The 25,692-nt window shown below is 46.1% G+C and overlaps 1 protein-coding gene across 3 annotated transcripts in view; it reads right to left on the reverse strand.

Moving 5' to 3' along the window:
* The window catches only part of LOC115195565 (receptor-type tyrosine-protein phosphatase mu), a 310,061-nt gene that overhangs the window by 86,829 nt on the left and 197,540 nt on the right, over window positions 1–25,692 (reverse strand). Inside the window, exons 13-16 of one of the 3 annotated variants that reach the window (XM_029755546.1) lie at window positions 20,377–20,413; window positions 18,295–18,369; window positions 14,333–14,468; window positions 11,672–11,701 (exon numbers count right to left, since the gene is read on the reverse strand). In XM_029755546.1, the coding sequence (XP_029611406.1) occupies window positions 11,672–11,701; window positions 14,333–14,468; window positions 18,295–18,369; window positions 20,377–20,413 (278 nt within the window). The remainder of the gene's footprint in view (window positions 1–11,671; window positions 11,702–14,332; window positions 14,469–18,294; window positions 18,370–20,376; window positions 20,414–25,692) is intronic. The other 2 variants (XM_029755547.1, XM_029755548.1) reach the window with 2 other exon arrangements.

Below are 25,692 nucleotides of genomic sequence, written 5' to 3' on the forward strand. Positions count from 1 at the left end.
GAGAACGCAAATAAAAAAAAGAGGACAGGCTTTTAAAGAGAGAGAAGAAAAAGTTTCTCTTTGCGCACAAACATATAAATAAAAGCACAAAAGCTCTTGTGGTGTTGGCCCCTCTGATGGGGTGGGGGACTGATGGCCCCTAGGCCTCAGGAGAGTGAGAGAGGCAGAGGAGGAAGGTACCCTACCCTGGAGCGAGGCACTCGGTCCATGGCAGCAGGCAGAGACAGCACTGCATGAAACCCATTCTAGTTGTCTTTTTGCAGAGATAAATCTTGATGTTTGGCGGTGGGGGCTCTGGGACTCCAGCGGTGGGGCCCGCGGCGATGGCTGCGGACGGACACAGAGACAGAGGACTGCTGGAGCCTGTGATGTGATGTCTCTTCATTAGTAGAGATTGTCATAAAACCACGGACGGAGCTGTGTGTGACCTGCGAGGCTAACGTCCACTAAACGCTCTTACACTATATATACAAAAGTATGTGGACACACCTTCAAATCAGATATTTCAGCCACTCCCGTTGCTGACAGGTGTATAAAAACCGAGCACACAGCCATGCAATCTCCATCGACAAACATTGGCAGTATAATGGCCTTACTGAACAGCTCAGTGACTTTCAACATGGCACCGTCATAGGATGCCACCTTTCCAACAAGTCAGTTCGTCTTGTGATTGTGAAGTGGAAACGTCTAGGAGCAAGCAGCGAAGTGGTAGGCCACACAAGCTCACAGAACGGGACCGCCGAGTGTTGAAGCACGTAAAAACCGCCTGTCCTCGGATGCAACACTCACTACTCAATTAAGTTTCTTTGAGTTTCTTCTCAGTAGCATTGTTTTTAAAATCTAATATAGTATTGGTGTCATTATGTACCAAGTTTAAAATCACATCTCTTTTGATTAATTATAAATGTTTCTATTAGCTTGTGGAAGTATTTATTTCTGTTTTATGAGTGAAAAATAAGAGACGTTTAATTTTACATTAGTGAGACAACACACTCTGTTTATCATATATGCATAGTAACTTTAACTATACATTCATGTGCCACCTACCTCAATTGGGCCGACCAACCAGTGCTCCCGCACATTGGCTAACCGGGCTATCTGCATTGTGTCCCGCCACCCACCACCCCCTCTTTTACGCTACTGCTACTCTCTCTTCATCATATACGCATAGTCACTTTAACCATATCTACATGTACATACTACCTCAATCAGCCTGACTAACCGGTGTCTGTATGTGGCCTCGCTACTTTTATAGCCTCGCTACTGTACAGTCGTGGCCATAAGTTTTGAGAATGACACAAATATTAATTTTCACAAAGTCTGCTGCCTCAGTGTCTTTAGATATTTCTGTCAGATGTTACTATGGAATACTGAAGTATAATTACAAGCATTTCATAAGTGTCAAAGGCTTTTATTGACAATTACATGAAGTTGATGCAAAGAGTCAATATTTGCAGTGTTGACCCTTCTTTTTCAAGACCTCTGCAATCTGCCATGGCATGCTGTCAATTAACTTCTGGGCCACATCCTGACTGATGGCAGCCCATTCTTGCATAATCAATGCTTGGAATTTGTCAGAATTTGTGGGTTTTTGTTTGTCCACCCGTCTCTTGAGGATTGACCACAAGTTCTCAATGGGATTAAGGTCTGGGGAGTTGCATGGCCATTGACCCAAAATATTGATGTTTTGTTCCCCGAGCCACTTATCACTTTTGCCTTATGGCAAGGTGCTCCATCATGCTGGAAAAGGCATTGCTCGTCACCAAACTTTTCCTGGATGGTTGGGAGAAGTTGCTCTCGGAGGATGTGTTGGTACCATTCTTTATTCATGGCTGTGTTCTTAGGCAAAATTGTGAGTGAGCCCACTCCCTTGGCTGAGAAGCAACCTCACACATGAATGGTCTCAGGATGCTTTACTGTTGGCATGACACAGGACTGATGGTAGCGCTCACCCTGTCTTCTACGGACAAGCTTTTTTCCGGATGCCCCAAACAATCGGAAAGGGGATTCAGAGAAAATGACTTTACCCCAGTCCTCAGCAGTCCAATCCCTGCACTTTTTGCAGAATATCAGTCTGTCCCTGAAGTTTTTCCTGGAGAGAATTGGCTTCTTTGCTGCCCTTCTTGACACCAGGCCATCCTCCAAAAGTCTTTGCCTCACTGTGCGTGCAGATGCACTCACTCCTGCCTGCTGCCAATCCTGAGCAAGCTCTGTACTGGTGGTGCCCCGATCCCGTAGCTGAATCAACTTTAGGAGACAGTCCTGGCGCTTGCTGGACTTTCTTGGGCGCCCTGAAGCCTTCTTCACAACAATTGAACCGATCTCCTTGAAGTTCTTGATGATCCGATAAATGGTTGATTTAGCTGGAATCTTACTGGCAGCAATATCCTTGCCTGTGAAGCCTTTTTTGTGCAAAGCAATGATGACGGCACGTGTTTCCTTGCAGATAACCATGTTTGACAGAGGAAGAACAATGATTCCAAGCACCACCCTCATTTTGAAGCTTCCAGTCTGTTATTCGAACTCAATCAGCATGATAGAGTGATCTCCAGCCTTGTCCTCGTCAACACACACACCTGTATTAACGAGAGAATCATTGACATGATGTCAGCTGGTCCTTTTGTGGCAGGGCTGAAATGCAGTGGAAATGTTTTTGGGGGATTCAGTTCATTTGCATGGCAAAGAGGGACTTTGCAATTAATTGCAATTCATCTGATCACTCTTCATAACATTCTGGAATATATGCAAATTGCCATCATACAAACTGAGGCAGCAGACTTTGTGAAAATTCATATTTGTGTCATTCTCAAAACTTTTGGCCACAACTGTATATAGCCTGTCTTTTTACTGTTGTTTTATTTCTTTACTTACCTATTATTCACCTAATACCTTTTTTTGCACTATTGGTTAGAGCCTGTAAGTAAGCATTTCACTGTGAGGTCTACACCTGTTGTACCCGGCGCACGTGACAAATACACTTTGATTTGATTTGATTTAATATGAGCTGTCTGTAAAATAGAAACATATATATCTGTATGTCATCCTTCAAAGCAGACTTGATGGAACCAACCATGCTTTTTGGGATGTGTGTAAGCAGCTTGAAATATTAATGACCAACATCGGATGATTCTACATGAAGGAAAGGCAAAGAGTCTTCTGAGTCCCTGGTCAAACTTCATTAGGTTTAATGCTACTTTTATTTTTCAGTGACTTGTGACACAAGAGTGTACACAAATATGGTTGTTGATTAAGTTCTATTGAGCAGCCTGTTATTTACATTGTTTAGAGCTCTGGGGTGTCTACAGCTAATACCCACACCAGCCTGTCTGTTTATACAATGAACTCCACTAGCTGCCTCTTGTGTCTACAGTATGTACGATTTGTTTAGAATTGCTTGTCACGGTTTGACTCAATCTTCAAATGGTTTAATATCGAACCAAAGTGTAAAAAAAGAAGCCATCTCAATACTGTACATGATTTGTCACATTGGTGCAGGGAAACAATATGGCCGTCAATGAATTAGTCTTCACCGAGGTACAGTAGCTAGGTTACCCTCGTCTCGGTCCTCATCTGTGTGTGTGTGTGCCACTCCTCCTAGCATCACCTGCAACACTGTCAATAAACTGTCATAGTGAAATATCTTAAAGATGCACTCTCAAACGCTTGTATAATTTCAGCCAGTAGTTTTGAAAGTGATGCTCATGAGCCAAAAGTGGACCCCGTTTTTTGTGTATTATTATACGTCAACCAATTGTGTACTATGTCATCCATTTCATGTGATATGTTAGGAATTTTGCAATTTGTGTGATATGTTACGAATCCAACTCGTGCAATATGTTACAAAGTTGGATCCCGGAGTAAATCTGTAATATTTCCCCTCTCCCTCCAGCACTGTCCCTCCCCTAACGCACCAACAGACTTTTGTTATTTATTCATATATAAAGACATGAACATTTCCTCAGTCAAAGCCTTTAGAGGTCAAAGAAAGCTACACTGTATACCAGAGATGTGGACTCGAGTCACATTACTTGGACTCGAGTCACAAATATGATGACTAGCAACTCGACTTTGACTTTAACACCAATGACTCGTGACTTGACTTGGACTTGAGCCTTATGACTCGACCTTGAGCCTTATACCCTCCCCAAGCCCAAATATTAAAAATGATGCTATTAAAAAAGTGTGCAGCGCATCAACTCTTCATTTAACGGATTACAGTTTGAATCAGAAAGCAGCCAATCAAATTGTGCCAGCTGAGAAAAAGTTGTGCGTGGCAGTTCAGAGGAACGTCGGCGGGTGAATTCAGTTGGAGCCCATGGAAAGATGATACCCCAAATTATTATTTTTGGATATAAAGACGACGCAGTATCAACAAAAAACGGATTGCAACTTGCAAAACATGCGGGAAGAAAATTACAGACAGAGGCGCAACAAATTCCAACTTTGTTCGACATTTGAATCTGCACAAAGAACGGTAAGTCGTGGCTAATATAGCCGACAGCTATATATTTTATTACTTTACTAGTGTATCATGTAGGCTAACGTAACGTTAAATCAATGAGCCTCCACACAGTCAGTCAGTGCGGGAACGTGATCATTGCATCCAAGATTGAGCTCCACCTGGGGGGTCTTTCTCATGGCTACCCATGTATTTCCATGGAAATATAACATTTATTTGGAAAGTAATAAATATAGATATTTTTAAAAGCATTCATGATTTGAGGAAATGTAATATACTAACTATTACTCTTGTTAAAAACATGAAATGGTATTACATTTGGTAAAGAGCACATTATGACTTGTTTAGGACTGAAAACTCAAAGTTTAGGACTTGACTCGGGACTTGAGTGCTAAGACTTGAGACTTACTTGTGACTTGTAAAACAATGACTTGGTCCCACCTCTGCTATATACACAAAAGTATGTGGACACCCCTTCAAATGAATGGATTTGGCTATTTCAGCCACACGTTGCTGACAGGAGTATAAAATCAACAGACATGCAATCTCCGTAGACAAACATTGGCAGTCGAATGCCTTACTGAAGAGCTCAGTGACTTTCAACGTGCCACCATCATAGGATACCACCTTTCCAACAAGTCAGTTCATCAAATGGTAGGCCACACTAGCGCACACAGCGGGACCGTCGAGAGCTGTTCACGGTTGCAACACTCACTACTGAGTTCCAAACTGCCTCTGGAAGCAACATCAGCACAAGAACTGTTAGTCTGGAGTTTCATGAAATGGGTTTCCATGGCCGAGATGCCGCACACAAGCCTAAGATTACCATACGCAATGCCAAGCATCGGCTGGAGTGGTGTAAAGCTCGCCGCCATTGGACTCTGGAGCAGTGGAAATGCGTTCTCTGAAGTGATGAATCACGCTTCACAATCTGGCAGTAAAAATGACAAATATGGGTTTGGCGGATGCCATGAGAACGCTACCTGCCAACTATAAAGTTTGGTGGAGGAGGAATAATGGTCTGGGTCTGTTTTTCATGGTCTGCCCGACGAACATCTTATTACAAAATCATGGGCATTAATATGGAGTTGATCAACCCTTTGCTGCAATAACAGCCTCCACTCTTCTGGGAAGGCTTTCCACTAGATGTTGGAACATTGATGTGAGGACTTGCTTCCATTCAGCCACAAGAGCATTAGTGAGGTCGGGCACTGATGTGGGGCGATTAGGCCTTGCTTGCAGTCAGCGTTCCAATTCATCCCAAAGGTGTTCATTGGGGTTGAGGTCAGGGGTCTGTTCAGGTCAGTCAAGTTCTTTTCACATCAACAGTAGCTAAGATGGGGAGAAGTCTGTCCATAATAAAGAAGAGAGGGAGAGGGGAGAGAAAGAGGAGAAAAAAAACACTAAATTGAATGCACTTCTCACCCTGCGGAGGTCTAACACACAACGTTAATTGGAAACATAGTCGCTGAATAAAAGTCTGTGTTCGTGGTGGGAGCAGTAATTTCTTATTTGTACATGGATCTGCACTTTGACCCCAACGTACAATGGCGGCATCAGACAAGAGGCTGATCCAGTAACACTCTTGAACCTGTTGCAGACAAAAAGAAAATCTATTTTGGGCCAAATAAGCCAAATAAATCTAGTCTGAATTGACCCTGGAGACAGAGGTGAAATATACCGGGTGCTCTTAGAAATGGTATGATCTCCCACAACACCGCTTACCGGTGTTTAAACGCAGAGGGTCACCCGTGTTTGCAGTACATCCTTTATACCCAAGAGAAACAGCGGGTTTTCAGCACACCTTTCATTAGACCCGGAGCCGCCATAAAAAAGAATGCTCCAAATGACTCCTCACCCCTGACACAGTGGCATAGATACACTGGGTGTTGACAGTTGGGTGTAATAACTAGCTGCTGAAACCATCAAACTGGAAACAGTCTACATTCACCCAGTTCATTTAGACCGCTGGAAAACAGTCGCTCTTACAGGAAATCAACTGGAATATGTTTGATTGTGTCCCCGTTTTACATCTAATCGTGTAACTGGAGTTGCCCTTTGTTGTGTCAGTCAGTGGATCATATAGCGGTTCTATTGAGAACCTCTAGGGAATCCTGAACACAGTACAGTGTTAGTACAGTACAGATCCTATGCTATAATCACGTTACTCACTCTAATGGGCACCTTACCAGGTTTGGCAACACCACTTACTACGCAGTTCATGAGACACCTGCACTTTAGGGGTTATGTATGCTAATCGAATGAGAAGCGGATGAGTGCCATTAATGCTAATGCATCTCAGGGTGGCGCGCTAGGTGTGTGTGTCTGTGTGTGATTGCGTTCACGTCAGAGACACCTTTATAGGGCTGTGGCATATAAGTTCAGCCACCTCTCGTGTAACAAGGGTCTGGTAGGATGGCTGATTCCATTTAGCACGGCTGGTTGGGCGCTAACAGCTAAAGTTTGGCTAACGGCCTGTAAATTCCCCACGATGCGCTCTAGTGCGTTCCCTTTTAATTACGCCAACAAGTTTGTTTGACGCTCGGCAAAGCATACCAAGTGAACACTTCAATAGTAGCATTTCAGGGGAAAGTGTGGCATCTAATATCCAGCCCTGTAGCCAGAGTCATGTTCATTAGTGGACACAGCAGCAAAACATTGAGCAATGGAACACAACATTGAAAGTTTGTCCAGGTAGTTACTCCCTGTTTCAGTTTCTTTCTCCATTTGGTGTCTAATCAATACAACCCTCGTTTATCTCGTTGCAATGACACAGGAAGGGGGTCAGAGAAAACTGGAGTGTCGACTCAGAAGGTGGCCTGGGAATGACCTGTCACCTTACTGACAAAGGGAGTTAAAGGACAACCCTGTCGAGTCCCACGAGCAAAATGGTCTTCTTATCTCATCTTCCCTCTTTTACTGCCTCCTTCTCCAACTTCCCTGCTCTTCTTCGGAATGACGGTGCCTGTCAGCCAGACAAATGTGCATCCCCTTGTTGCAATTCATTTGATTCTTGTTCTGTGTGAGCCCTTCCTTGTAGGATTTAATTAAGGCTTTTTCAAGCGCCAGGCTGGGCCCTACTCAGCTGCTGAAAGGCCACAGTTAAATGTGCCTGTCTCTATGGGTTCTCTCTCTTTCTTTGTGTGTGTGTGTGTGTGTGTACACACGAAAGAAAGAGGGGGAAAAAGGATCGTCGGGGAGAGAAGATGGAGAGGAAGCGTCCAGCTCAGCTCATCCCTCATCCCAAGCAGTTATTCCGCTCTTGTTTTATCAAGATGTCTTATGCTGCCTTTTACCATTCTCACAGAAAAAGGCATCCAGGGAAATGATAGAGGCATCTTGGTGGTTCTGCATCTTTCACACAGACAGACTGCGTCCCAAATGGCACCCTATCCACTATTTAGCACACTGCATTTGACCAAAAGTAGTGCACTATATAAGGAATAGGGTGCCATTTGGGATGCATCCCCAGTGTATCTGCATAGGGAGGGAACAAGCCCAGTACCAGCCTCAGCATTTGGTTGAGGGCTGTATGAGACAGAAGTGCTCTTTACATTACAGCCCTGACTCAATATAATACAACACTTCTACTGTAAAGCATCGAGTCCATTTGAACACAGGATCATACACTGTACCATTTACTACCTGATCTCTTCCACTTCAATGTATCCCAATGGAGCAATGGTATCATTAGTAAATCAAATGTAAAAATCTGGACAGACCTCTCCCCAGAGACCTCTCTTCCTCTCTCCCCTGCCTCCACCTGTTCTGCTCTCTCTACTGTAGTGTGCGTCGGATCAAAGGCAAACTGCATTCAATATTTCATTAGAGCGACGGGCGCGCGTGACGGCTCAATCTGAGGCGAGTGGCAAGCGACGCGCTGTTAAACATGAGCTCACGGCTCGGCGGCCCTGACGTGAACTGAGAGGCATAATCTCACACCGTTTACCATATTACTCCTACTTAAACGGCCAAGAAGAGAGAGAGGGGGAGAAGGAGAAGAAGAGCATGAATGACAGAAGACTAGGGAAGCAGAAAGAGGGAGAGAAAGAGAGTAAGAGAGGGGGAGAGGAAGAGAGAGCGAAAAAGAGAGGGGGAGAGAAAGAAAGAGGGAGAGAAAGAGGGAGGGAGAGACAAAAGGAGAGGCAGGGGAATAGCATGAAGGAGAGAGAATATGAGGGAGAGAAAGGAGAGGGAGCGAGAGGGGAGAGAGAGCGAGAGAGAGAAAGGAGGAGAGCGAGCGAGAGAAAGGAGAGAGGGGAGAGAGAGAAAGGAGAGAGGGGAGAGAGAGAAAGGAGAGGGGGGAGAGAGAGAAAGGAGAGAGAGAGGGGAGAGAGAAAGGAGAGGAGAGGGAGGGAAGAGAGAAAAGGAGGAGGGAGAAAGAGAGAGAAAGGAGAGAGAGGAGAGAGAAAGGAAGGAGGGAAAGAGGAGAGAAAAGGAAGAGCGGGAGAGAGGGGAGAGAGAGAAAGAAGAGAAAGGAGGGGAGAGAGAGAAAGGAGAGGAGAGAGAAAAGAGAGAGAAAGGAGGGGAGAGAGAGAGGAGAAGAGGAGGAGGGGAGAGAGAAAGGGGAGAGAGAGAGAGAAAGGGGAGAGAGAGAGAGAAAGGGGAGAGAGAGAAAGGGAAGAGAGAGAAATGGGAGAGAGAGGAGAGAGAGAGAAATGGGAGAGAGAGGAGAGAGAAAGGAGAGAGGGGGGACAGCGAGAGAGAGAAAGGAGAGAGCGAGAAAGGAGAGAGGGGAGAGAGCGAGAAAGAGAGAGAATGAAGAGATAAATAGAGAGAGAGGGGAGAGAAAGAGAATGAAGAGAAAGAGAGAAATAGAGAGAGCGAGAGAAAGAGAGAAATAAAGAGAGAAAGCGGGAGAAAGAGGTCTAGATGGAGAAAGAGAAAAGCTGGACCGCATCTCCCACTTTAAAAATCCCTCTTCTTTCCATGGAACACTAAACTGGGTATACCAATCCAAAAGCATGTTTTGGAAGTCACTGAGAAGATTTACACAAGGAGCTCCCAATACAGAGAGGAAGGGGTATATAGCTAGAATATAAATAGATAAAATGTCTTCATATCTGGGATTTATCTGTTCTTCTGTTCTTCCCCCTATGGACATTCAGCAGAGTCTTATTCAAATCCTAGCCAGAGGGGTCTTCTCTGTGGCGCTTCTCTGAGCTGCTCACGCCCCTACTGAAAACAAGTTGGCACACACGGAAGCCAGCTCACATTCCTGCATGAATGCCATTGTCTCTGTCCCAAAAATAACCATTTATTTCTGGATATATGTACAGATGTTCTGATTGACTGCATATTTAACAAGTACCTGCAATTAATAATGAAATAACTGCCGTTTTTTTAATCAAAGCAAATTAACTGAACAATCGACAGACTTGGAAATCGCAAACCAAGGACACATTTAACCCAAGGAATCGCAGAAGCTATTCTTACTCTAGGACTCTGATATACAGTACCAGTCAAGTTTGGACACACCTAGTCATCTTTATTTGTACTATTTTCTACATTGTAGAATAATAGTCAAGACATCAAAACTATGAAATAACATATATGGAATCATGTAGTAACCAAAAAAGTGTTAAACATATCAGAATCTATTTTATATTTGAGACTCCACCCTTTGCCTCATGAGAGCCAGTTTCATCATAGCGTTTGATGGTTTCAGCGACAGCACTTATAGAAACTTTCAAAGTTCTTGACATTTTCCGGATTGACTGACCATGTCTTAAAGTAATGATGGACTGTCGTTTCGCTTTGCTTATTTGAGCTGTTCTTGTCATAATATGGACTTGGTCTTTTACCAAATGGGGCTATCTTATGTATACCCCCCACCTTGTCACAAGAAAATTGATTGGCTCAAACACATTAAGAAGGAAAGAAATTCCACAAATTAACTATTAACAAGGCACACTGGTTAATTGAAATGAATTCCAATTGACTACCTCATGAAGCTGGTTGAGAGAATGCCAAGCGTGTGAAACGCTTTCATCAAGGCAAAGTGTGACTTTGAAGAATCTCAAATATAAAATATGTTTAACAATTTTTTGGTTACTACATGATTCCATATGTGTGATTTCATAGTTTTGATGTCTTCACTATTCTACAATGTAGAAATTTGTAAAAATAAAGAAAAACCCTGGAATGAGTTGGTGTGTCCAAACGTTTCACTTGTACTGTATATTAGTAAAATAATCCATAGCTCTAATACACAATGCTGGCTACAATACTTCTTTGCTCATTTGCTACACTCAGAGTACATAGAATCAAATTCGGAGCTATCGTCAACATCACAGTAGACTTTTAGCACTATTGTACCTGGATACTGATGAGAATTTCACATGCTGTCAACAGAGCCATGCACAAACCACTGATCTAAAACATGGCGGAAAATAAACAAAACATTTAAAAGATGCGCTGAAATGAGAACGGACAGAGAGAATCATGGGAGTTGGCGGGTTTAGGTGGATCCTTGGACAGGGTTAGGCCGAGAGGCATCGGACACAAAACCGACCTCCTCTCGTTGTCTCATGCTCGCACAGCTATTCTGAAATGGGTTGGGCTGGGTTAGTTGGGCATTCCAATGGAGCAATGCTACTTTGGTTACAGAGAAGACAGTTTCCCTCTTAGTCAATAAAGCACAATATACTCTAGAAAGCACAATGCAAGGGGAAAACTGAGATGTGTATTTTTTTCTATGTGTATTTAGAAATATAGTATCTACGTCTATGGGTTTTCTAACTGGTTTAGAATAGTAGCGACTGATCCAGGTCCCTTTTCAAACTAAAGCATTGGCTGGAGTGTCGTCACAATTTAAAACAGAGCATTTTGTCTCATTTGAGCGTTAGAAGATAATTGATCTAAATCAATTGGAAAAACTATCTGTTATCCACTCTTGTAAACATGTTTGCAATAGCACTTTGCAATTGGACTTCAAATTGGACCTTGAGGTAAGCGTGTTAGCTGCTAAGCGCGTTAGCTGCTAAGAGCGTTAGCTGCTAAGAGTTAGCTGCTAAGCGTTAGCTGCTAAGAGCGTTAGCTGCTAAGAGCGTTAGCTGCTAAGCCAGTGTTAGACAGCTCACCTTGGCTGTCAGTTTGAAAGGAGAGGAAGGAAAATTACCAAGAGGTTTCATGCATGGTAAATCAAGGCGGTGGTCGCAGATAGAGAAAGCATGGCACTAAGCGTTTTCAGTCACAAAGTGGGTTACTTACAGGTAATAAGTGTAGGAGTGATAGGTTCTTCTGCCGAGTGGGGTGGTGGTAGGATATAAGCAGTGGTGGGGAGCGGAGGGGAAATGGAATGGAAGGAAAGGAAAGAAAAAGTAAAAATATTAATGTACTGGAGAAAAATATATAGAAATGAAACAAAAAAACACGATATGGCGGCATACAGTGACGGTTTACGGTACGACTGAGGCTAGGTGGTTGCTAGGTGGTTGCTGGGGACGACAACTCATGCGTGGGGTGTAGAGGGGATAGGTGGGACCTGCTGATTGGCAGGCTAGGTCAGGTGTGCAGGTGCTGCAGGAGAGAATTGTGGGTAGCGTAGTGTCTTAGTGAAGGTGATGGGCTGTCATTGAGAGGAGAGGATAGTGTTATTAAAGAGTGAGAGAGTGCAGGAAGAGGACAGAGGAAGCTCAATGGAGCCGTGTTAGAGAGCAAGTTAATCTGTAACTCTGGCTGGAATAACATGTTTTTACAACAGCAGTGACTAATTATTTTCACAATCGTATGACTCTACAATTTTTTTTACACATATACTGTTTGACAATCCCAGAAATTGCACTCATCCAAAACATTGGGAAGTAATGATACAGTGTGTGTATGCAACAACACACAATATTGACACTTAGAAACAAGCCTCAACTTTTTCTTACACATACACTATGTGACCCTCAGTGTTGTAAAATACTTAAGGAAAAATACTTTCAAGTACTACTTAAGTAGTTTTTTTGGTATCTGTTCCTTTACTTTAGCTCCATTACATTCCTAAATAAAATACATTTACTTTCTACTCAACACATTTTCCCTGACACCGAAAAGTCCTCGTTACATTTTGAATGCTTAGCAGGGCAGGAAAATGGTCCAATTCACACTCTTATCAAGAGAATTCTGGTCATCCTTACTGCCTCTGATCTGGCGGACTCACTAAACACAAATGCTTAATTTGTAAATTGTCAGCGTTGAAATGTGCCCCTGGCTATCCTTAAATAAAAAAAGTCAAATAAAATCGTGCAGTCTGATTTGCTTAGTATAAGGAATGTGAAATGGTTTATACTTTTATTTTTGATACAAGTATATTCTAGCAATTGCAGTTACTTTTGATATTTAAGTATATTTAAAACCAAATACTTTTAGACTTTTACTCAAGTAGTATTTTACTGGATGACTTTCACTTTTACTTGAGTCCTTTTCTATTAAGGTATCTTTACGTTTACTCAATTATGATAATTGGGTACTTTTTCCACCACTGGTGACTCTCAAAGACAACAAAAAATTGCTCATGTGGTTTGGTCCCTGGTTCACGATTAGAATCGTTGAAATAAAAAAAGATTTCAGGCTAGTAAAACATTCCTGAGGTCATCATGAATTCAGTGAATTGGATTGAAATACAGAACAATAGCTATACTGACAACCACACAGTATGTATCTATCCTCTAGATATGGGGCGGCAGCGTAGCCTAGTGGTTCGAGCGTTGGACTAGTAACCAAAAGGTTGCAATATCGAATCCCCGAGCTGACAAGGTACAAATCTGTCATTCTGCCCCTGAACAAGGCACTGTTCCTAGGCCGTCATTGAAAGAACTTGTTCTTAACTGACTTGCCTAGTAAAATAAAAATATTGAGTGCAGGGTGGAGATAGTCTAGCATCACTGGCACATACCCCCAGAGAAATCTGCTTAAATTCCCCATTGTGAGTTTCAGTGGAGGATGCTGAGGGGAGGATGGCTCATAATAATGGCTGGAACATGTATTTGATACCATTCCACTTATTCTGCTCCAACCAATACCCCAAGCCTGTCCTCCCCAATTAAGGTGCCACCAACCTCCTGTGGTGTGTGTGTGTGTGTGTGAGAGGAGGCAGTTTGGCTATTTGCTCAGCGCTAGTTCCTGGGGATGCTGTCTTTCCCTCTCTCCCTTTGGCATTGGACTAGGGCTAATGTAAACTAGCCTGCAGCAACACAGCCGCAGGCATCTCTGGCTCTTTGAAAAAAAATAATAATAATGAAGCGCTTTCATAAATTATTCCCTTTTATCTTTGCTAGTTTTTCCCTCCACAAGACAAGCTCCAAATATTTTCCTGGGGTCATTAATACAGTGACATTTGTTTGAGTGGAGGGCGGTATCGGCGTGGAGGGGGGAAGATGAATATTTCAATGCACACCATATACCAGTGCCATAAACAGTTTAATGGCGCTTATCAGTGTCATCAAATCAATTATTTAGCCTTGACGTTGACGATGCAGTGGGTTTTGAAGGTGAAAGGACAATCAGAGGGAATTAATTTGATTTGGCCTATCATGTAATTACACTAAGCACACAACTCCCCCAAAGCCACAGCTTAAAGGGATACATCATGATTTTGGCCCTTTATCTACTTCCCCAGAGTCAGATGAACTTGTGCTATGCTAGCTGTTTCCATAGATTTCCAGTCATTGCACTAACACTAGTTAGCAATTGAGCTAACACTTCAAACTGTACGCATACATAAAAATGGTATCCACAGGTTCATCTGACTGGGGAAGTAGATAAAGGGCCTCACTGAGCCTTAAATGCTAGACCTCAGGGGCCAGCTATGAGGGAACGGAAGCCTTCAAACGGTCATTCCATACAGTCAATGTATTTATTGAGTGGACCTTGATAGTCTCTTACCTTTTCTTCATGACCAGCACCACACCGAGGAAGATGATGACGAAGAGCAAGACACCGGCGATGACTCCAGCGATCTTTACCGTGTGATCCGTCTGCTTCTCCGGTTCCACCGCGTCAGGCTTCCTGGTCGCAGTGCCTGGTGGTCAAAGAGTATGGGCAACAACGGTTACCAGGTGGCCATTTTGGATCCATGTCATCATTATCATCATGGTTGTCATAACATTTACCACACACTTCATTCTCATCAAGTACTTAAGACCACACCCGTTGCCAGTGGAGCATTGCTATGTTAGATGTTAGACTACAGGGAAAGGCTTGAAACGAGAACAATTTGAATTCATACAACAACCCTTTTTCCAGATGACAAAAGAATGTGTGCACTACTGACGCCTTACTGTATTAGACTTCATAACATGCTGAGCTGGGCTCTTTCCATGTTAAATGTATTGCCATGTAACGTAGAAAGTGTTTTTAGAGTGACGACAGTGACATTTACCCACTCTCCTATTGCAGGGCCTGTATGTGGCTGCATCTTCTCTCAGGCTTCCACAGCTGCTCTACACTTTAGCCGTGCACTCCCTGTCTGTCCTCCAGCCTCCCTCCTGGGATGACCTGCGTACGCACTACCTTATTTCCCTCCACCCCCCCCTTCCATCGCTAAATGAAGCAGTAATTTGCCCTCGCCTCAGCTCCTGCACCTGAGAGTGCCTGATGAACTAATTAACAGTGCCTTTTTACACATCTATTGTCTTTGGGCGACACAATATGCACGTTGCCTCTCTTGCCTTTGGATATTGAAATTGGAGTCGTCTACTGTGGTACGGTGAGTGGCGGTGCACAGACAAGAAAAGGGAGAGGGGGACTACTTCCTAGGGAGAAATGTATTCCCAGAGTAGGAAGTGACGGGTGATCACACCGATGGCCAGGTCATTTAATATCTGCTCCAATCAGATAACCAGGCCTCTCGCAGCAGAGCCACTGTGTAATACAAGTATTGGGGCCTTCCCCTCCTCTAAGAGAGGGAGAGAGAGAAGGAGAGGAAGCAGAGAGAGAGAGAAAGAGAGAGAAGAGAGAGGGAGAGAGAGAGAGCTAGAGAGAGGAGAGTGAGGTGGGAGAGAAAGAGATGGAGGGAGACAGAAAGATAGAAGGAGCCTCCTGCTCTCCTGTTTACTGTATAATGTGATGGAACGTCAACCCGCGGCCCGATGAAATATCCATTTCCCCGCGCTAAATGAGTTCGGGATGAAAAATAGTCGGGACACGCCGTTCCAATTCGCCCCGGCCCCCGAATCTATTCCTCCCTGCCAGCGCCACTTTTTCAATCAAAGGGTGACAACATCCATCACTCGCAGCTCGTGCAGCTATCGTTGTTACCGCAGTGACGGATAGGGAGGCCGGCAAGCGGGGGTCTCATTCCGCAGTGACGGATAGGGAGGCCGGCAAGCGGGGGTCTCATTCCGCAGTGGGAATTTGTGTTTTACTCCAAAGGGTGAGTCTGGGTGAAGTGAGGAGAGAGAGGAGAGGGCGGCCTGGAGGACAGAGGGCCTAGGAGAGAGAGGAGAGGGCGGGCCTGGAGGACAGAGGGCCTAGGAGAGAGAGGAGAGGGCGGGCCTGGAGGACAGAGGGCCTAGGAGAGAGAGGAGAGGGTGGGCCTGGAGGACAGAGGGCCTAGGAGAGAGAGGAGAGGGCGGGCCTGGAGGACAGAGGGCCTAGGAGAGAGAGGAGAGGGCGGGCCTGGAGGACAGAGGGCCTAGGAGAGAGAGGAGAGGGCGGCCTGGAGGACAGAATGAGTTTGACACGTGGAATGAGTTTGACACGTGCTCTGGAGTCCTAAGGTTAGCTGCCCTCGAGGTTCTACACCTAGGTGACATACCAGGCAGCCAGTCTCTTAGAATGCAAATGTCTGCTACCAATTAATCCGTTATTCCATATACTGTCAATACCACTAGATAAAACCGAAGATGCCTTTTTAGCTGGATATCCAGAGATCTACTGAAGAATTTAGGTGGTGAGGGAAAAACCTTCAAGGAAAGCAATAAGGTGGACGTCTCAAGGCTTAAAAATCCTTATTTAACCTGTCTCCTCCTCTTCATCGACACTGATTGAAATGGATTTAACAAGTCACATCAATAAGGGATCATAGCTTTCACCTGGACTCATCTGGTCAGTCTGTCGTGTAAAGAGCAGGTGTTCTTAATGTTTTGTACACTCACTTTAAGGTAGACCTTGTGTGTGCAAAAAGATAGAAAACAGTCGTTTACATGAGAACAGAGGTTTTAAATAACTAAAAGACAGAACAGTCAAGGTCAGATTGACACCCTTGCATCTCCAGTTTGTGTTCGGGAAACGTAAAAACATCTCCAGCTGTGTTGGACTTTTCAACTATTAACTTTCACTCAAAACTTTTCTACTTCTTTCCCAAATTCTCTCCTTGACATCTGTTTATGGGTCATTAGAAAACGGAATGCCTAGAGAGGCAGAAAACACGGGTTCTTTTTAAGTTTAAAACTTTAAACGGCAGATATCTCCAGCTTTGAAGAAAGGAGCAGGGCTTTGGGGCTTTCAGTGTGGCCGTTTCATGTCAAACTCAAACTAAGCGAGGTGCTTTGGGGGATAGTGTGGTCTCGGTAGCTCTGTGTAGGAGGGAACGTCAACGTCAGTGCCTGAAACATTGCAACAGCTGGTTAACAACACACAGCGGCCTCCACTGCTTTCAGCTCAACAAGTCCCCAGGACACTGTAAATAAAACAAATTATAGTCAACGACCCCCGCCAGGTCACTGCTATCTAGAAACCAAACCGATGTTGTTGATTTTGCTGTCCATCCAGCCTGTACTGAAATGATCTGTATCTGACTCATGCTTTAATAAGTCATTATAAATACCATAGGGTTGTCACGATAACAGTATCGTCCTAGTGTTGGAAACGACCAGCCTTATATTGTCACCCAGAGCTATAGCACACCATTTATTTTTTTTACATACGGTAGGTTTTTAAAGGAGTTCAGTCTGCTTTGTGTTGACATTTTTGCCAGGGAAAACCAGGTATCGTAGTATTGCGATTCTGGCACCATGACAGCCCTAATTAATGTTAACTGCAGTTGTTGGTTGAGTGTCTGAACTTTTGGTGGAAACTGAAAATTGTAAGTGTCAAACGGTGTTGCATATTGTAACAATTTGTCTTTTCCATCAGTACTTTTGACATTGTGTCCTCCGAATATTCCCCTTTCTGCCCCTCAAAAGTCCTGTTCATTCCCTGTGATGCTTTACAAGCCAAAAACATCTAAATGGTTAAATATTTTACAGGAAACCATTTTGCATTTCACAGTGTCTGACTGTGTGACTGGGGAGAATCGTATGACTTCTTGTATAAACAGAAGGCGGAAAGTTTTCATCTTTCCTTTGATGCTGCAGCTGCCTGGTAAATATTGAAATGTAATTTTCTGACAGCAGGTTAAGCAGGACGGCTTTGTCGTGCCAGTGTGCAGCTTCTCTGCTTATTGCTCGCTTCCCAAGGCCCATATTGATATTTTTCCCCCCCGCACAACTCGTACATCACCATTGAATGAAAATGTAATTCTATGTTTTTGCAACACAACCAGATGTTCCAGGTACCAGCCTCCTTGTAACACTGTCTGTAGGATACGATGAATACTGGCCGAATGGCGGGTATGAATATTAAGTCAACTCTATGGTGGAAATCAAGATATCTGGTAACCTAGTTAACCATTGACGGTCTCTCAAACAACATGTCACTGCACATCCTGTTTTTTAACACTTAAACAGACACACGCTACACAATGTAACAAAAACAGATATAGCGGCTATAAAAAGTTATAAGGCACAAACAAAAGACACTATAAATCGAACACAAAAGGTAATGGCTCCTGACACACACACACACACACACACCACACACACACATGAGAGGAGAGAGCTGGGCAGTAGTAGTGGCGGTCTGACCTGTTAGTTGGTTGTCGCCAGCCGCGGGGGCGATGCGTATGTAGGGAGTGGTGAGCTGAGTCACGATTATGGCAGCTAAGGCAAAAGAAGAAGTTGTTCCAGGCCAACATGCAGGAAGAGAGAGAGAAGAAGAAGAGGGCAGGGCTGAAGCCAAGAGACTCCGAGAGAGAGAGAGACCTCTCACAGGGAGGAACAGAAAATGACATACTGTATCGTTCACAAACTTGGCATTTGTTAAGTAACGGTTATGTTTCTATACATTAGTAATCATCGCAGAAGCTTGGTTGATGACTTGTTTGTGTTGTGTGCTCGTGAACACCATGAGGGAACTAACACAGGCATTTCATACAAACCTGAGGGAGCTATGAGCCGCTAATCGCCTCAATATTTTGTTCACTGTCATGCTTATGGCCATCTGTACGGGCAGTTAGTCCCGCACCAAAAACCCCCTCGGGGGATCTGATTGGCTGCCACCACTATGACTGGCAGGTACCCCAAGAGTCAGAGAACCTATTAGCTGATGCTCCTCTTAAAGTGACAATGTTTAGGTCCAATAAAAACAAATTAACAGCCATAAACGATAGCAAACAACAACAAAAAGTATCAGAACAGTCTATGATGTGAAAAGGGGGGATTCGAAATTCAAACTTATTTAGCGTCCGCAGCTAAAAAGTGTTGGAAACAACACAGGAGACAGCGCTCATTAGCATATAGCATTATAGCCCAGTCTTGGCACCGTGAGAGAGAGATGGCATGTAGTAAGACAAATAGATTATCTACCATCTGTACACAATTACATTGCAGAGCAGCGGCGAACCAACGCCTGGCTAGTGCTAGAGAAGTGGATGGTGCGGCTTGCTAAGTAGCACCACTGGAATCTAATATGCTAATGTTTCTGGGGGGGGCAGAAAATAGGGGGGCAATGAGAACTCTGACCATCTGCCGCCAATATACACTACCGGTCAAAAGTTGTAGAAAATAGTCAAAATAAAGAAAAACCCTTGAAAGTGTAGGTGTTCTAAAACCTTTGACAGGTAGTGTAAATGTTTTCCCTTTCCTACGATTGGTAGACATCTCCCGTGTTGGGGAGGCGGTTTGGCTAGCACATGCTTTTTGGCTAGCAAAGCTCAGTCCTATGGCCTGGAGGCTAGTAGCACTAGACATGGTATAGCCAACAACCATACTAGTAGGTGTGCTACTGACTAATGGACAGGTTACAGTCTTTAGAGTGGAATAGTAACTTCATTTATTTTGGTGGGCATTTTTTGGTTCTGTTAGAAAACAAAAACGTATTTGACTGAATAATGCAAGGTCTAAGACAAAAAGTGACTTAAGTTATTACTTAAGACTTAATCTATTAATATTACTTAAGAACTTAATCTGCTACTGTTGTGTGCTTAATGTGACTTAAGCTTTTGCGTAGAGGACATTGTTAATAGGAAAATGCCCAATGCTTATGACTTAACACTGATAGGTTTGGATTTCTGAGCTTTAACCATTATTAAATCATTAGTTATATTATTAATCATTAGCTATATTATTAATCATTAGGTATAATAGAGACATGAGGGGTGCCATAAGGAAGCTTGGGAGGGGCTGAGTGCAGTACTGACAAGGGGAGGAACCGTTAAGGCCCATATCACTTAGGTCCCAGCCTAACAACAAGGATGCAATGTGTAGTGATAAGGAGGAGTGGGGTATGTATACTACCACGGATGAAACCCTGTCTTTGTTTAATGCAGCTGTATTGACCTTCTGGGAAGAATAAACTTTTGTTTGAGCTTTCATAGTGTCTGTTGAGTTTGTACTCTGAGAATTAGAACCTAACAACACTTTACACAAGTACACTATCAAATTGAGTGAGAGAGGAAGCAAGGTGAGTGACCAAACATAAGTCTCTGAAAAGCATGAATAGCCGATAAGAAGAAAAGCTGCGAACAGCATTATAGTCCTGTGGTCACGCCAAAACAAACAACGTTGGCAACGTTCAGGTGTGTGTGTGTGTGTGTGTGCGTGATAGATGGGAAACACATTTCAATCAACGGTGGGTAGATTACTTTCATGCAACGGGGCCAGTCCTACCTTTAGTGGCCACTCGTACACAATCGATTTTGGTCTCCTGCGAAGGGAGAAAAAAAAGAAAGAAAGAGAAGAGAGCGAAAGAGAGGGACAAAAATGGGAAAAGGCATCAGTTCTCAGCCACAACAAATTGCAACATATGTAGCTGTCAGGGCTGTGTAGGGCCTGCTGCCTCAGTCAGGCTGTGCTCGTTCCAATCTGCTGAGACAGACTGGGGTGTAAAACAAAGGGGAGAGAGAGAGGGAGAGAGAGGCTGTGGATCAGCACCTCCGCTTGGCATCTAGCAGCCAGCTGTCAGAGACTAGTCTGCAACTACACCATGTCTGTGTGTTCTCTACAGTTTATAGCCAGAGTCAAGCACGACCTTCAGGCTCCATACACACATGCTCACAAACAAGTGGGCACATACAGTATGTACACAGAGATATTCACAGGAACATATGCACATACAGTATACATTAGATGTGGGTGTGTGCACACCTCAAATGTCCATAGTGGTGCTAGCTGTACAGTAAATCACCCTGTGATGGTGGATTAGGGGGAGGCTGATGGTGGACAGAGTATGGCTGTGACCGGGAACCTAATAACTGCTGAAACACGCTCACCCGCCCCGCCTTTGCGTTCGCTCGTCTTACAAACGTGGAAGCAACAAACACAGAAAAGCAACGCCGCATGAATATTCAAGCGGTTGAGGAAAGTGACTTGGGGCTTATGCTTAAATCCCCCCGTGTTTTATGACAGCAAAATGCTCTTGTGTGGCTTGTTGCATTATTGAGGAGACGACAAATTAAACTGTGGAGTGTGCTGAATAATTAAAACAACCAGGAGGATGGTGTGAGTGTGGGACTCAGGTGGGGAGTGGAGAAAGCTCTGGAGCAACAAGGGGACGAAAAGAAGAGACTTGTCTACAAGCGCTGCATGACGACATTGGAGCCAGATTCTGCCATATGGCAAATGACACCAGCACTTAATGAGACACTAGCATGTAAATGGAATAGCTGGCTGTAATTTAGTTAGAATGATTCGGATCACTTAGAATCTAGGATTAGAATATCTGGCTTAAACTAACAAAATGTGAACATCTCCATTTTCAGTTAGGTCTTACAGCTAAATTCAGTATTAAATGCCGTTTTCCCTCCAATGTGCCAGTCTGCCTCTTGGAGGCTGGTGTCCTTTCTCTGATCTGAACTGAGGCCAGAGGGCTGAGGGGAACGGGAAATGTTGTTGTTTTCAGTCTCTCTCTCTCTCCTCAGAAGAGAGACCCAGGGACTACTGATCTCCTCTCTAGCCTCCCCAGCAATTTGTGGGGGAGGCTGTCTCCTGTTTAAAATGTCAGCACAGAGGATTCAACTGTAATGTGTGTGTATTATCAGAGACTCACACACACACACACAATTCAACTGTAATGTGTGTGTATTATCAGACACACACACACACACACACACACACACACACACACACACACACACACACACACACACACACACACACACACACTTCAACTGTAATGTGTGTGTAATATCAGACTCACACACACACACACACACACACACACACACACACACACTTCAACTGTAATGTGTGTGTATTATCAGAGACTCGCACACACACACACACACACAATTCAACTGTAATGTGTGTGTATTATCAGACTCACACACACACACACACACACACACACACACACACACACACACTTCAACTGTAATGTGTGTGTATTATCAGAGACTCACATCCACACACACACACACAATTCAACTGTAATGTGTGTGTATTATCAGAGACTCACATCCACACACACACACAATTCAACTGTAATGTGTGTGTATTATCAGACACACACACACACACACACACACACACACACTTCAACTGTAATGTGTGTGTATTATCAGACTCACATACACACACACACACACACACTTCAACTGTAATGTGTGTGTATTATCAGAGACTCACATCCACACACACACACACAATTCAACTGTAATGTGTGTGTATTATCAGAGACTCACATCCACACACACACACAATTCAACTGTAATGTGTGTGTATTATCAGACACACACACACACACACACACACACACACACACACACACACACTTCAACTGTAATGTGTGTGTATTATCAGACTCACACACACACACACACACACACACACACACACACACACACACACACTTCAACTGTAATGTGTGTGTATTATCAGAGACTCACATCCACACACAATTCAACTGTAATGTGTGTGTATTATCAGAGACTCACATCCACACACACACACAATTCAACTGTAATGTATGTGTATTATCAGAGACTCACATACACACACAGAGGATTCAACTGTAATGTGTGTGTGTTATCAGAGACCCACACACACACAGAGCTGTACCTCTAGCTGCTCCCCTACTGCCCCACAGCACCCTATTAGCAGTAGTAGGAGTCAGACGGCGTAACATCCCACTCCTCTCCCAGACCTCCATTAGGGGGTTAGTGTGTATCCCTGCTCCCCCCACCAGAAGGTGAGACCAGAGCACCGAGACGAGACAAGCCTAGTCTCAACCCCCCCACCCACCCACCCAACCAACCCCCCCTGGATAGTCTTTCTCCAATTAGAGGCAGTGAATTATCTAATGGCCTGAGCGGAGGAGGGGAAGAGAGCGGAGGAGGGGAAGAGAGCGGAGGAGGGGAAGAGAGCGGAGGAGGGGAAGAGAGCAGAGGAGAGCGGAGGAGGGGAAGAGAGAGGAGGAGAGCGGAGGAGGGGAAGAGAGCGGAGGAGGGGAAGAGAGCGGAGGAGGGGAAGAGAGAGGAGGAGGGGAAGAGAGAGGAGGAGAGCGGAGGAGAGGAAGAGAGCGGAGGAGGGGAAGAGAGCGGAGGAGAGGAAGAGAGCGGAGGAGGGGAAGAGAGCGGAGGAGAGGAAGAGAGCGGAGGAGGGGAAGAGAGCGGAGGAGGGGAAGAGAGAGGAGGAGAGGAAGAGAGAGGAGGAGAGGAAGAGAGCGGAGGAGGGGAAGAGAGAGGAGGAGGGGAAGAGAGAGGAGGAGGGGAAGAGAGAGGAGGAGAGCGGAGGAGGGGAAGAGAGAGGAGGAGAGCGGAGGAGGGGAAGAGAGCGGAGGAGGGGAAGAGAGAGGAAGAGAGCGGAGGAGAGGAAGAGAGCGGAGGAGAGGAAGAGAGCAGAGGAGGGGAAGAGAGCGGAGGAGGGGAAGAGAGCGGAGGAGGGGAAGAGGCGGAGGAGGGGAAGAGAGCGGAGGAGGGGAAGAGAGCGGAGGAGGGGAAGAGAGCGGAGGAGGGAAGAGAGCGGAGGAGAGGAAGAGAGCGGAGGAGAGGAAGAGAGCGGAGGAGGGGAAGAGAGCGGAGGAGGGGAAGAGAGCGGAGGAGGGGAAGAGAGCAGAGGAGGGGAAGAGAGCGGAGGAGGGGAAGAGAGCGGAGGAGGGGAAGAGAGAGGAAGAGAGCGGAGGAGAGGAAGAGAGCGGAGGAGAGGAAGAGAGCGGAGGAGGGGAAGAGAGCAGAGGAGCGGAAGAGAGAGGAGGAGAGCGGAGGAGGGGAAGAGAGCGGAGGAGGGGAAGAGAGCGGAGGAGGGGAAGAGAGCGGAGGAGGGGAAGAGAGCGGAGGAGGGGAAGAGAGCGGAGGAGGGGAAGAGAGCGGAGGAGGGGAAGAGAGAGGAAGAGAGCGGAGGAGAGGAAGAGAGCGGAGGAGAGGAAGAGAGCGGAGGAGCGGAAGAGAGCGGAGGAGCGGAAGAGAGAGGAGGAGAGCGGAGGAGGGGAAGAGAGCGGAGGAGGGGAAGAGAGCGGAGGAGGGGAAGAGAGCGGAGGAGGGGAAGAGAGCGGAGGAGGGGAAGAGAGCGGAGGAGGGGAGGGGAAGAGAGCGGAGGAGCGGAAGAGAGCGGAGGAGGGGAAGAGAGCGGAGGAGGGGAAGAGAGAGGAGGAGGGGAAGAGAGAGGAGGAGGGGAAGAGAGAGGAGGAGAGCGGAGGAGGGGAAGAGAGAGGAGGAGAGCGGAGGAGGGGAAGAGAGAGGAGGAGGGGAAGAGAGCGGAGGAGGGGAAGAGAGCGGAGGAGGGGAAGAGAGCGGAGGAGGGGAAGAGAGCGGAGGAGAGGAAGAGAGCGGAGGAGAGGAAGAGAGCGGAGGAGAGGAAGAGAGCGGAGGAGGGGAAGAGAGCGGAGGAGAGGAAGAGAGAGGAGAGGAAGAGAGCGGAGGAGGGGAAGAGAGGAGGAGGGGAAGAGAGAGGGGGAGAGGAAGAGAGCGGAGGAGGGGAAGAGAGCGGAGGAGGGGAAGAGAGCGGAGGAGGGAAGAGAGCGGAGGAGGGGAAGAGAGCGGAGGAGGGGAAGAGAGCGGAGGAGGGGAAGAGAGCGGAGGGGAAGAGAGCGGAGGAGGGGAAGAGAGCGGAGGAGGGGAAGAGAGCGGAGGAGGGGAGAGAGAGGAGGAGAGCGGAGGAGGGGAAGAGAGAGGAGGAGAGCGGAGGAGAGGAAGAGAGGGGAAGAGAGCGGAGGAGGGAAGAGAGAGGAAGAGAGCGGAGGAGGGGAAGAGAGCGGAGGAGAGGAAGAGAGCGGAGGAGAGGAAGAGAGCGGAGGAGAGGAAGAGAGCGGAGGAGAGGAAGAGAGCGGAGGAGGGGAAGAGAGCGGAGGAGAGGAAGAGAGCGGAGGAGGGGAAGAGAGGAGGAGGGGAAGAGAGAGGAGGAGAGGAAGAGAGCGGAGGAGGGGAAGAGAGCGGAGGAGGGGAAGAGAGCGGAGGAGGGGAAGAGAGCGGAGGAGGGGAAGAGAGCGGAGGAGGGGAAGAGAGCGGAGGAGGGAAGAGAGCGGAGGAGGGGAAGAGAGCGGAGGAGGGGAAGAGAGCGGAGGAGGGAAGAGAGCGGAGGAGGGAAGAGAGAGGAGGAGAGCGGAGGAGAGGAAGAGAGGGGAAGAGAGCGGAGGAGGGGAAGAGAGCGGAGGAGGGGAAGAGAGCGGAGGAGGGGAAGAGAGCGGAGGAGGGGAAGAGAGCGGAGGAGGGGAAGAGAGCGGAGGAGGGGAAGAGAGCGGAGGAGGGGAAGAGAGCGGAGGAGGGGAAGAGAGCGGAGGAGGGGAAGAGAGAGGAGGAGAGCGGAGGAGAGGAAGAGAGGGGAAGAGAGCGGAGGAGGGGAAGAGAGAGGAAGAGAGCGGAGGAGGGGAAGAGAGCGGAGGAGAGGAAGAGAGCGGAGGAGAGGAAGAGAGCGGAGGAGAGGAAGAGAGCGGAGGAGGGGAAGAGAGCGGAGGAGGGGAAGAGAGGAGGAGGGGAAGAGAGAGGAGGAGAGGAAGAGAGTGGAGGAGGGGAAGAGAGCAGAGGAGGGGAAGAGAGCAGAGGAGGGGAAGAG

The sequence above is a fragment of the Salmo trutta genome, chromosome 6, assembly GCF_901001165.1.
Source record: "Salmo trutta chromosome 6, fSalTru1.1, whole genome shotgun sequence".
NCBI lineage: Eukaryota > Metazoa > Chordata > Actinopteri > Salmoniformes > Salmonidae > Salmo > Salmo trutta.